Source organism: Micropterus dolomieu, linkage group LG02 (assembly GCF_021292245.1).
Source record: "Micropterus dolomieu isolate WLL.071019.BEF.003 ecotype Adirondacks linkage group LG02, ASM2129224v1, whole genome shotgun sequence".
In the NCBI taxonomy this organism is placed as follows: domain Eukaryota; kingdom Metazoa; phylum Chordata; class Actinopteri; order Centrarchiformes; family Centrarchidae; genus Micropterus; species Micropterus dolomieu.
Window position 1 is genome coordinate 27,148,353 of NC_060151.1, and position 13,344 is coordinate 27,161,696.

At 39.3% G+C, this 13,344-nt stretch overlaps 1 protein-coding gene across 1 annotated transcript in view; it reads right to left on the reverse strand.

Annotated features, from left to right (window-relative positions):
• The window catches only part of gas7a (growth arrest-specific 7a), a 46,673-nt gene extending 33,660 nt beyond the window's left edge, over window positions 1-13,013 (reverse strand). The window contains exons 1-3 of the mRNA XM_046043640.1: window positions 12,950-13,013; window positions 6,926-7,052; window positions 147-224 (exon numbers count right to left, since the gene is read on the reverse strand). Coding sequence (XP_045899596.1) covers window positions 147-224; window positions 6,926-7,052; window positions 12,950-12,952 — 208 coding nt within the window. The 5' untranslated portion in view covers window positions 12,953-13,013. The remainder of the gene's footprint in view (window positions 1-146; window positions 225-6,925; window positions 7,053-12,949) is intronic.
• Between the last annotated feature and the right edge of the window lie 331 nt (window positions 13,014-13,344).

The following is a 13,344-nucleotide window of genomic DNA, read 5'->3' on the forward strand; positions in this document are numbered from 1 at the left end:
CCCCTATAACCCCCCCCCCCCCCCCCTTTCCTCCTTCCACATTTATTTTCAGTGTTTGGATTGTTTGCTGCCGTTGTTTTGTTTTCTACATGTTGAGAAATTTTGTTAGAAAATGGATGAGTGAAACGATAAAGGCCCAGTTTTACCATATGGCGAGGAGTTGTGTCGTGCCAGCAGCCTCTGTGGGGACTCAGCTGACAAGGAGGGACGTCGCCATGTTGTTTCTGGAACGATACAAACAACAGGAAGGATGACAGTTGGAAAAGAAAATGTGGCACATTTTCCCAGAACATCAGCTCCTTCACAGCAAAATCTGTGCATTGATATCTCTCTCCACAAACTTCATCCCCACTTTTGACAAGGGCAGTAATGTACACTCCCAAACTAAATATTCTTTCTTCAACTTCCCATCTCCCTCTCATTGTAACATTATAATCCATACTGTGTATACACTGACACATTTTTCACCTTTAAGGATTCAGATCCTTCAGAAGTAAGTACCACACTGAAAGCAAAAGTCCTGCATTGAAACTAAATGTTACTTAAGTTAAGTAACAGTAAAGTATGGAAGTTTATTCAGGAAAATGTACTTAGAGCAGTATGTATGTATGTAGTACTCAATGCTGAAAAATGTCCCCTGTGACTGCAAGCTACTGCAACTAGTGATCATTTTCATTATGGATTAATCTGCAGATTATTTTCACCATTAATCGAGTGATTGTTTGGCTTGTAAACATTCTGAAAATAGTCAGAAATGCTGTCACAATTACCCAGAGCTCAAAGTGACACCATCACAATGCTAGTTTTGTCCAACCAACAGTCCAAAACATAGGTGTCATTTACACTGGGGACATGTCCCCACCACTTTTTGAAATGGCTCGTTTTGTCCATATCACTTTTAAAAGCATTTGTTATACATGTTCTATGAATAGCTTGCAATAAGAAATGTTAAATATAAAATAAAAGCTTTGAGAAAGGCTTATTTGCACAAGAAAACAGATAATGCAATGGAAATAAAAAAGAAACATATGTACATTGTCCAAAAAAAGTAACTTAAGCTAAGAAAAACAAGCTACTGATTACTGCATACATCTGTTATATTTATTTTTTGAAATGTCACCTGAATTTTGTGCTTCCCTTTACATAATTAAAAACATTCCACTATAAATTGGTGCAGAAGACTTCTCCAGAACGTAGGAAATTAAGTGTAAGTTCTGTGTTTGTGGGAACCCACTAACCCCCCACTCACATATTTCCTCATTTAATATTTCTTAAAAGTAGTGTTAAAATATCTTCTCATCTTGTTCTCATGAACCCAATATTGTGCATCATCCCGTGTATGATCACACACCTAATCTGAGTCCTTATGTCCCCTCCACTTTTCAACACAAAGTGACGCCCTTGGTACAAAACCTCAAATTTAAGAAGCAAGAACCATTAAATGTTTTGCATTTTTTCGTGTACGTAGAAGAAGCATTGTATTGCGTCGTTCACTAACGAGTAGGATTACAGATTGAAATTTAGCCATTTCATTAGAGTTTCCAATCCCAGTAAAGATCCGTTACCTCAACACTTTGGGAGTCAGCTTGTTTGTTGTCCCAGGAGTTACCAGTTTCGTCTCTCTCTGGTTCTCGTGAGCTCAACAGCTTCACTGCGAGAACAGGACTTCTGTTCTCGCAGTGCTTGCGGTGCAGTCATGGGGACTAATACTAAACCACCACAGTCAAAACTACAACTCACAGACAGTATAGATAGATTAACAAGAGTCTACAGTCATTACGAGTCATTCAAGAGGATACATTTTCATAATAACCATCTGACTAGTGCTACCATTGTGTCCACTTTTCCACACAACAAGAAATCTATAAATTTAGTGGGCAGTTTGTAATGAGCATATTCATGTTCCTCAGGGATAAACTCTTTTCATTTTGGACTCTCTAGGAAATGTTTTCTAGCTCCAATGTCATCAAAATGTCATCTTTGCACAAATATTATCATGTTCCCCATAGGATAAACCTTTCTGATTTTAACAAACCTTTCCGGATAAAAATGAGACTGAGAATATTTTTTCTTCCACTGAAACATTTCATTTTGTGCTACATGGAGGACTTTTTGTGTTTTTATTGGGATTTTCCCTAGTTTTATAGCATGAAATCCAAATGTTTTCTTCAAACTATTTTAAATATCATTCAGGAAAAGTAAAAACAAAAACTGTTTAACCTTGTAAGCAAAGGACAAGATAAACTTTGCTTCCTGAAAAAAACAAAACATTCTCATCCATCTATGAACCTTTTGGAGGGAAAAATACTCTCCTGGATAATTTGTCTCCTGTATTTTAGCTGCCTATCACACAAAGTACGAATCATTCCAGTTAGTAGAGCAGGAAGTCCTTTACGCTGTAACAGCTGTGGGTGAATCGGTGGTGATGAACTGCTTCTTCTAAAACAAATACTGGGTTGTAAGTCAGCAAAAATGTTTTGGCGGCGTTGTTACGATGATGGCAGGAACTCAAAGCACAAATGTCTAAATGTGTGAGAGTCAAGAATCATGGAAATCTGTTATTAATTAATGGCTATAATGTGCATCAATCATGTGCATATGAAATACTGATTCATATCGCATGTCTTTCCCCTGGATTTTTGCTGCATCTTAACCACACCTATTCATGCTGATGTAATTTTTTATAGCCACAAATCTGTGTCAACAAAATGTGATTTGAACCACAACTAGTAGATGGATGGTTGGATAGATGAATGGTCAAAGTAAACATTATTACACAGAGTGAGAAGTCAGCTGCATAGCTGAAACACATTATATTATATATTATATTCACTGTGATTGACTGCTTGACTCTAGGAGTTTTTAAACTTTTAAACTGTACTGCAGTTAATGAATGCTTGGTAGGAAATAACCGATCAGCAATTTTTAGTGCTGTTGTTCGTACAGAAATATTTGTAGATCTAAACTATGCAAACCTTTGCTCAACAGCGCTTTGATGGGGTTAATGAAGGCTCGGTGAGGTGTGTGCTTTATTAATCCTAATGCTGAATTTATGCTTGACTGTAGGGGCTGATGGAAATCTCAGTGCAGGTTTTGATTTGGCGCTGGATTTCATCCATTTATGGCACTCATGCAACAACAGATGTATAAACAGTACCCGATCAGCCAGTATCATCAAAACAAAAAAACAGTTTTTAATGAACTTTGTCATTTGCACAATGGAGGGCTACGCACTTAATTATATAACTGGATTTACATCCAGGTAACTTCTACTTCACCTTGTGTCAACAGAGCAATTCTCAGGCTGCAATCAGGCTCGCATGGAATTAGCAGATATGGGATATATATAGAGGGGCCAACAACCTCGTAACTGCCTTAAAATTAATAATTCAAATTTCTGTTCTAAAACGTATCGCTAACCAATGTAAGGATGCAAAGATGACGTGGAAAAGTTTGGACCACTTTAAACTCGGACATGTTGTAGTGACTCGGACAGGAATAGAGTGAGTTTAAAGCAGCTGAAGGGAATTCTTTTAAAAATAACGTCATATTTGCTGTACAGCACATTAATGTGCCACTAATGTGGCAGCTACTCTTCCACATAAAACAAACATACAAAAAATACATAAAGTACAACAAACATACCACATACAAGTTATACATAAATCTAAAAATGATACCTACGATGCTTATAAATAAAAACCAGCCTCACTGGGTGCTTCAGTAATGACAACTGGCAAGTAAGTCCACATTTTGATGTCTCTATACATTACAGATCTGCACACTCAGTCCTGATCGCAGTCCTGAGTTTTTACAAAACTAGACAACTCTTTGTAGCCTGCAGAGTACTTTAAGTATGTTGTTTTCTCACATACTTTATTTGTGAGTACAGACAATTCGGTTGAAATGAGACAGATGATCTGAAAAAAATTAGGTTCCTCTGAATCCTCCTACCCCTCCTAAAGCCATATGCAAGAATCCACCGCTCCATGGACAAAACAACCAATGAGAGCCAGGAGAAGTCCTTACTGCAGTGTCACTACTCGTGCACACTCTGCGCAGCCTCCAGCCTCCATCATCACACATCCTCAAGTCAAGCTCAATATCTTCGCAGCTTCAGAAGTTTTGAAACACAACACTCCCATCCCTCCTTTGCAATAAACAGCGTATAGTACAAACACTTCGGGCTCATTATGTTTGATGCCATAACGCTCGTATCAAAGAGGCATGATGACAAACAGTGGCGGGCAGTGTACTAGCTTCTCATCTTGCTGTTAGACGTTGTCGCAGCTGCTTCTGAAGCCTGGGGCGCTCTGCCCTGGGCCACAGTGTTGGAGGGGCATCTTTGAGTCAAAACGAGAGGGTCTTGGAGAGACTCTCACCATGAAGAGCTAACCCTGCATGGGATGAGGCTTCGCAGGGAAACAGGCTCCTTCTTGTGAGTGATACAAGAAGCAGAGAGCATTGTGTGATCAAGTGTTACCGACTGCTGCTTTAAGAAATCCAGCTCTGTTGCAGAAAGTAAGATTGACCAGCAGACGTGACATGAAGGTCAAAATTATGCTTTTTGTCAAAGATAACGCAGAAATTTCTACAATGACATTTAATGCAGGAGGACAGAGCACCTAAGTCTGTAAATGTGATCATGAGAATAGTCTGAACCTACGATAGCAGCTTCTGATTTATCTGAATTTGACAGAAGGTTTTGTCACAGCCAGTTTTTAATGTCCTGCGTAGATACAAACTTTAAAATGTAGAGGTGTTTTCTGATTATACAGCATCATTCATCTGTTCCATGCAAAAACCGTAACAGATCACCGATGACAAATAAATCATGAATCATTAAATATGATGTGACAAAGCTACGGTTTAGGTTTGGGCACAATTATGACTTGTTTTGAGGCACTAGGCAGATCGGTTTGTAACCTTACTTCAGGTTGATTGTGACTTGTTTCTTGTTTCTTTTGTATCAACTGCTACTTATTTATAACAAATTATAGCAAACCTCATCACACACAGTCACTTCTTTTAAGCCTCAGTTCCTGCTTGTAATTCTTTCTCATCAGTCCAAATCCCACTGTCATATTTGCAACTCCGAAGGGATTAAGTGGAAGGATTTTGACTGATCCTCACTTGTGAATCTCCTCTATTAAATGACACAGACTAAAAACAACAAGCAGCTTTCTAATAAACACTGTAATACACACTGGCATCTCTCTGACACACACACAGTCTCAGTAGCAGCGTTTTGAAGCTCCATATTCAAACAACAAACTATAACAAAATAAAAAGTGACGGCTGCACCATACGGCTGCTGAATGTAAAAATAGCTTTTGGGTGTTTTTTTTTCTCCTTCTGCTCTGTGAGTGTGTGCTGTGAGCCAAAGTGCAATCATTGCCAGAGTTGTTGTTGATGCAGCCTTGTTTTGTCCCGTAGGACCGTGTCCTTTCCCTCTGGATTCCTTCCCAAATGAGGTGTAAAACAGACACACACACCAAAGCTTGAGAAAGGTCACCTGCCTTCCAGCCTCTGTATTAATATAACTCTTCAGTCTCTTGTTAGGCAGCAGCGTATTAGAGCAGAAGACAAACAACAGACGTACCCCCTTCCACCTCTGAGTCCACAGATCTCACAGCTGAGGTGCTGGCTGTGCTGCTCGGCCTGAAGTCCCGCACGGCACGTTTAAGATAATCAGATTAAAGTGGATCGAATCTGCAGGCCTGTGCCCACATGAATGGGCCGCTGAGACACGATGTTGGGGAGGAATGACAATGAGTCCTCATAGTTCACAGTGTTAAGGCAGCGAGAGATGAATGCCATGATAAGCAAACTAAAAGACAAGGGGATCCTTATTTCATCGCATGGATATACATGAATTCTGTGTCCAATGAGAATCAACAGATTCTCAAAGGCAGAGCAACTTTGGAAATAATATGATTGGTTGATTTGAATCTAAGCCAAAGAATAGCAGTTTAGCATGACTCTGGCAAACAAGCTGTTCACGCTGTTTCGTTTTGCAGGGAAAACCTTTGCAATATCTTTATTCTGCAACAGCTAACACTATCTACATTTAACTAAGACAGTATAATACAACAATGATGCCCCAATTTGACAGCTATTGGTTGCAGCTCCTGCATGTACATTTGAAAAAAATGTTTTGAGTGACAAAAAAAAAAGATGTAAAGATCCAGGAATTTATTAGTGTTGATTTTAAAACCAAAGTGGTGAACCAACAGACAGACAAACATTGCTGTCCCTGGGGCTGTGCCGCTAGCGCTTCTAAAAATGTGAGTATAAAAGTAACTTTTATAACACAAACACATTGCCATTTTCCATTTTTATTACTTGTCACTTTATATTTAGACACTTTATGAACTGTCTGTTTCATTTTCTGTGAACTGCAGTGATCAATTGGGCACTTTACATCAATCTGCTCCTTGTAAATAAAGAATTCAAAATTTTTTTTCAATGAAATTTGCTAAAAACAAACTTATTAGAGAGCTCCACCAGTAATTACGGCCCTTTAGCAACATTTTCTGTTTATTTTATCTCATTTTCGGCTTATTTTTAGATTAGAGGACAGTATTTTGGTCCAACAGTCAACAGTTACCCTCTGGGGACTAAGTCCTTTTTGGTCCGTTTTCTCTATTTATACATTTGGGCTTATAAACCATATGTAATGGAGATGGAACACCATGTGTTTGCTATCTTTGGAATCAGAAGACCCTAAGCTAACATAAGCATGCGTGTAATGTGCTTATAAAGGAAATATGAGTAAAAAATGCACAATAAAATAGAGAATTTCATAAACGGAAAATTAGTTAAATTATTTTTGTGATTTATTAACCATCATTTGATCTCGGTCTCCATTCTGCAAAAACAAAACCACTGAGGTTGCTTTATGTTTTATAGGCGTGGCTCTTACCTTTACTGGAGCTGTTGACATAATACCTCAGTCCCTCGGGTGAGGTGTAGCTTCTCCATCCTGGGGGAAGAGGTCGGCTGTCAGTCTCCTCCCTGGGTGGTGCAGCAGAGCTCACGGCCGCTGGCTTCTGTCATAAACCAACACTAATTTCACCATTAACATATAAATGAAGCATCTTTTTCATGTAAAAATATTATCACAAATTATTCAAATATACAAGAACATCTTACAATATTATGCAATCCAACATTGAAATTGATTCTATAGTTTTTGCATTTTAAAGGAGGAAATTAAGTTTGTGTGGCTCCAGCTACTTAATTACACAATATTTTTAATTAACAGGATATCCACCTAAATGTCTATCAAGTTACAACGTGCTACTGGATTATTGGGGGCTATAGGAAGTTTTGTGGCTTCTAATTAGCAAAAATTGAATTTAGTTGATTAATCCAGGATATATGAAGCTAAATCCACATAGAAGATGTAACTCCTCCTCTGCAGAATAATAAGGACAAGGATCCCGAGGGCTGTGGAAATAAACAGTTTAATTAATACCAAGTGAGGGAACACTGAGTAAAACAGTCTATAATGTGATATAGCTGCTTCATAAAAGATTATCTCAAATTACAACATTTCCATATGCTTGCATACACAGTAAATGTAAATGTAGGAGCCATGACAGCCTCTCCAATAAGTGATGTTATTATCATCCAATTCCCATTTTGCCTTTTAGCAGCTCTCAGTTGCTAAATAATGGTGTTGTGGTTATGGTCAAATATTATCCACTAAATGGATAAATAATGATAAATGCTGGCTCCACCTTATCAGCAGTCCCCAGGAGCCATTTTATACAGGCTGCACACATTGTATACTGGGCCAGAAATGACTGCAGTGAGCTTTACAAGGAAAAAGCCATTTTTTAATCTGCAGGGATCGCTGGCTGGCTGTTCATTTTCAGACGCAGCGGTGCATGACCCATTCAGATCTGTCAGAGGGCCTGCTCAACTTCAGGACGGTGCACTCCGATCAGACATCTGAGGGGAGGTGGGCGGATGCGATCGGACAGATATATAAATGGGGAGATTATTAGCGGAATGATAAAGGAGTCGTATCATGTTCTTGTGCTCGCATGGGCAGCAGGGCAGAGTGGGCGGATAAAGCCGATTGATGTGTAACATTAAAGGGACTCATTGGCACTTTTTCCATCTCTGCTCCTGATTTAAGTTTTCTATGGGAGCAGCAGATTCTGCTGCACACTGCAATGTTTTAGCTGCTAAATTCATACTGAGGGGGAACATTTGCTGCACAAAAAAAGATAAGTGACATGCTGACAGTTTACAGTGACCCACATAAGGTCATCCCATCTTAGTTTATGCACCACGGGAAGCAAATGTGTAACCTTTAGTCAAGTTAGAAAGTAGGAAGAATTAACCCTACAGCTTTTGAAATGTTTTGAAGTAAACATGTTGCTGGCAGTATCTCATAGTGACCTATTGCCTTTAGAAATAAAAACATTAACCAAGCTAGCAGCTGTGTGAGGCTATGTTTAATGTTAACGTTGTGGTGCGGATTTCTTCTCAACACATCATCGCAGCATTATTGATCGGACACCACAACGTCATTATGCTAACACTGCTAACATGCTAAATGTTTAGCATGATGTTTACCATATTCAGAGTCTGTCCTCCACAGAAAAACGACCAAATAGGTCGTTTATAGGTAGTCACACAAAATTATGACTCATGTTTACGTTTATGGTGGCAGCGACCTCTAGTGGCCACACAACGCAAACACATGACAAAGAAAGTCGTGTATTATAAATAGCCTTAAAGTGCACTGATGGTGGTGGGTTGGGTGGAAGGATAGGAAGTTAGCCACCTTTCACCTGAGAGACCAGCGTTAGCTTTGTAGCATTAGATTTGTAGCATTAGTTAGTGTAATGTAAATATGTCCTTTAGTGAGTCTTCTGAAATAAAGAATTCAATCCAGACATCTTTTAAGGGTTTTATTCTTTGCAAAGGGTCAGACAGACATACAGAGTGCAAACAGTCCGCAGAATGTAAGACAAAGAGCCAGTGAAGAAACAGGTGACTTTATACTGTAAAGGGTATTACGCAGCTGTCTTAGGGAGGAATGGAGTAGGAACCAACTGTCCTGAGATGAAGGCCTATCAAGGGCAGTCAGATAAGGAAACCCTCTAATGAGCCACTTTCCCATGGGAACCTTCACCTAGCTGCAACATAATAAAATTATCACACACTACACAGTGAAAAATAGGCCTATAATAATGCAGCATAAAAGGTAAAACAGTAAACACAGTAAAATATCAAATTTCCCTCACACTAGCTAGCTAACTACATGTGTTGACAGCCCACTGTAGCCTCTTACCCTTACTCTAACCTTCACAGGTGTGTGTGCCTAAACCTAAATCAGTCTTTGTATGATCTGCTATCAGCTGGGGTTCACCTCCTTTGTGTCACTGCGTTCTCCACGTGTTTATGTCATGTGACATAGGTCACGTGATTTACAAAACATAGGTCTGGTTGGGAAATGGAGTGAAAATGCTTTGGGAGACATGGACATACTTCAACAGTAGGGGCGCTATTGTATGAGTCATATTTGGAGGTTGGTTAAAACAACCTATAGAGAGCACAAGTCACTTATTTCCGCTTCCAGCTAATGGGACCTTATTTTGGAAAAATTATGTACGGTAGTCAGTGACGAGAGATAACTTTTTTTTTTATCCCGTTAGAATTGAACCCTGAATTACACATATGATGCTGGTCAATTTAAAATAGAATTTTGCAAGTGAAGAAAGTCGCATTTTGTTGTAAAACAGTAAAGTTACATGTCGTTTTGTGTGAACTCGCTCATTGAAGTACATCTCTCGTCTCGCACAATATACGTCAACAACATGTTAGCGCGGTAAAGCTAGCTAACGTTCATTGCTTTCTTGCTACTATCTAGATAATGTAGAAATATATCTCACCTGATGTGTTTAATCCAACAACTCCTGGCTCTTTTATCACATCATCCTCTCATGTAAGTGTTTTAATGTTAGCTTCAGTAACGTTAGCTTCAGTCATTGACAGAGAAAGTTACGTCACATACGCAACTTTTGGGTTTGTGGTCTTTGTAATTACGTATTTTGTAACAGTTTTACATCAAACTTTGACCTTCTTTAATTAAAAATGTATCTTTTAAGTCGACAAAGATCATATGTGTAATTCAAGGCACAATTCAAAAGGGATCAAAATATTTGTTGTCTCCTGCCATTGACTACCGTACAATATTTTTCCGAAATAAGGTCCCATGGTGGTCCACCGGAAGGGGAGGGACTCTCTATGTTGTTTAGGTTGGAGGACTTGTTGCATGTTCACCATCTTTGTATGGCGTGTTAGCATGATAACATTTTCACAACACAAGCACAGCTGAGGCTGATGGAAATGTTATTAGTTTTGCAGATATTTGGTCATAAAGTACATAAGGTACTGGTTGGTTTAGGGGACAATGTTGTGGAAAGATTGCGGTCATCTTCAAATAATGAAAAACAATCAATGCTAAGAATTAGTGTCACACGGTCAGACGGGATGTAACGACAAACCTCAGCATTATTTTTTACAGCACTATATCAATGTCAAACTACTTCCAGTATCATGCTATTGGGCATAAACTAAATAACTGTGCAGAAGAGTTCATGTGAATGTAATTTGTAGGAGACAAATATTATATTTGACAGCACTAAAAAACGTCCATACTAGATAGAAAGGTTTAAAGATAAACTCTTATCATTAGATTTTTATCACCACCCACTGATCTCCTTGTTGTTTGATTTCACACGTCCTCTGGCTTGCAAGGAGAAGTGCAGCTGAATGGTATCTGAGCTTTTATGGAAACACTTTAAAAAAACACACACCGATCTATAAGATATCCTTACCAAATCCCACAATCCTCTAGGGCACTGCTCTCAATGTAACCCTGAAACCAGGATCTCCACTCCACTGATGTTAGCTCATTTTATCTGAATGGAAAGAAACTAACAGGACAGGCTGTGTCAGATTCCCGCAGGAGGGAGGACGCCTCTCTGCTGCTTTACTGAGCTCCTCTGTGATCGCTGACAGGGAAAGAAAGAAAGCATTGAGATCCTTTTCTACCTGGAAAACGAGATTAATGAACCTCAACCTTCTTATGGTGGTGCAGAAGAAGAGCGGATGTTTACATTTTTTTGCTTTTGTCCACCATTTCTGCACCATTTTCACAGGGTTATATAATTTCCAACAGCTCACAGGGCACCATTTTAACCTTTAAGAAGAACAAAGGTTGTTTTTTGTATTGCAGAAATTATTTGACAGGCCACAGTAAATGGTGGAAAGCTCCAGCTATAAAGTATGAGGAAAAATAGGACATCTCATAGCAAAAGAAAATATATATATATATTGTTTTCATTATCATAAATCTATTTTGGAATCCGAATGCACGGTTTAATCTTAAATTATCAAAGAGGAAGAGCTTGTGTGTGTGTGTGTGTGTGTGTGTGTGTGTGTGTGTGTAATTTTAGCACTACAAGCACAGTTTTTCACACGGTTTGTTGCTGTGCCCCGCAGCAGCTGCTGAGAGTTTCAAACAGCAGCAATTATAGAAAACAAGAAGAAGCCTTATAGAGGAATGTATTCTCACTCCACACAGGACGCTGATAAAAAACCACAAAGGAGAGGGCATGGGGGGGAAAAAAAGCAATGAGGGCTTTATTCTCTCAGAGGCTAAATGAGCATATAGCAGCGCATTACTCAGCCTGCTGGCAGGTTGGCTTTTGTTCCTGCAAGGGAGGCAGAGCTTTGGTGAGGATGTAAATGAGGAGAGACTGCACTGAGCCCGAGTGTGTCAACAGAGAAGCATTTTAAAACAGTTTCAAATTCTTTGACAGTCACAGAAAGTGACAGACAATGCACGCACTTCTGTGTTTGTACATGTAGAATCTTAGGCTAGCTATCTTTGCTGTCTACCAGCAATAGTTAACCTGGCAATTTTGAGTGCTTGAAACTTGTTCTGTTGACATCCTTACTCTCTACTTATTGTCAGTGGCTTTGTACAAAAGCATCTACCAAGTCCCTTAAATGTAAATGTAAGATGCTTCATTTTAGTAAACACGGTGGACATAACACCAATCCAATGGAAACTTAACAAGACTGGGATTCTGCAGCCATGCTTGCAGGTTTGTGAGGCCGTGCTGAAGCACAGAAGTGATTTGAGTTAAATGCTAAAGTCAGCATGCTAACAAGTTTACAATCAATACAAACAACAATACAAACATTTCAAAAGTTTGCTGTTGCACTACGTCCACTTTTTTTTAATGTCTCGCCCTATCCAGGCTGTGATTGGTCGGTTCATGAAAAGTAACGTTGACGAGCAAGTTTATGCACACGCTTGGATACCATCAGCTTGTATGCAGCGCCAGTACGCAAGAAAAGACGTAATAGTGTAATAGTGGCGGTACTGGTCAAAGCAATGCAAAAACACACACAATAATTGTGACTGTAGAGCAACAGCCAAATCCCGGACATTTTGGGTGACACATTTTTTAGCTCCCAAAAAGAGGACAGTGTGCAGCACAAACCACTGTTGTGGAGATTCACACCTCACCACACACCAGATCTGTAAAAATTATTGTTTGATTTCTGCACATTAGTTTTTTGGGAGTGAATGACACAACATCACAAAGTCTAATCAAGAACGAACCTGAAGAAGCTGGAAGCAAAATGTCTTGTTCGTTAATAACCTCTGGGGTGGTGTGGGGTGACATCTGAGGTTCTAAACAAGTTACTACATAAAGCAGAAGAGAGTTTAACAAGAGGGGGATGGTCAACGTCCTTTGATATGTCTGCTTTATTTACTGGTGAAGATGCAAACTAACTATAAAGTCTCACATCGCTTATAAATCTGTTGGAGTATTGGCAGTAATTACTCTACTCGACATCTATACACTCACTTCTTTAAATAACACATAAAGCAATTAAAAGATCTTACCATGCTGCTACGCTGGTGTGCTGCAGAACTGTATCAGTCAAGACGCCACTGGAAATATGAATGAAGAGACAGAAGGGATTATTGGATCTCATTACTGTCCAAAATGATCCAGAGCCTGCGGGGTCACAGCTCAGGATGCAGAGGGAACAGAGAGACACTGAACGCTTCTGCATTTTTATAAAAAGGCGTCTGGTAGAGAGACATGCTTTGGTTTTTACTTCAGTGCAAGACATTTTCTATGAGTCTTTGTTGAGCAGAAATGTCCAGTGGTTCTCACTCTGTGTCAGAAAGACAAAGAGGACACTGTCAGACGGAGCTATGATGTACTGGGACACAACAAGGACTTTTCTGTCTCGCCGGCTTGTTCTCTTCTGTTAAATTGAATTGACTCCGCA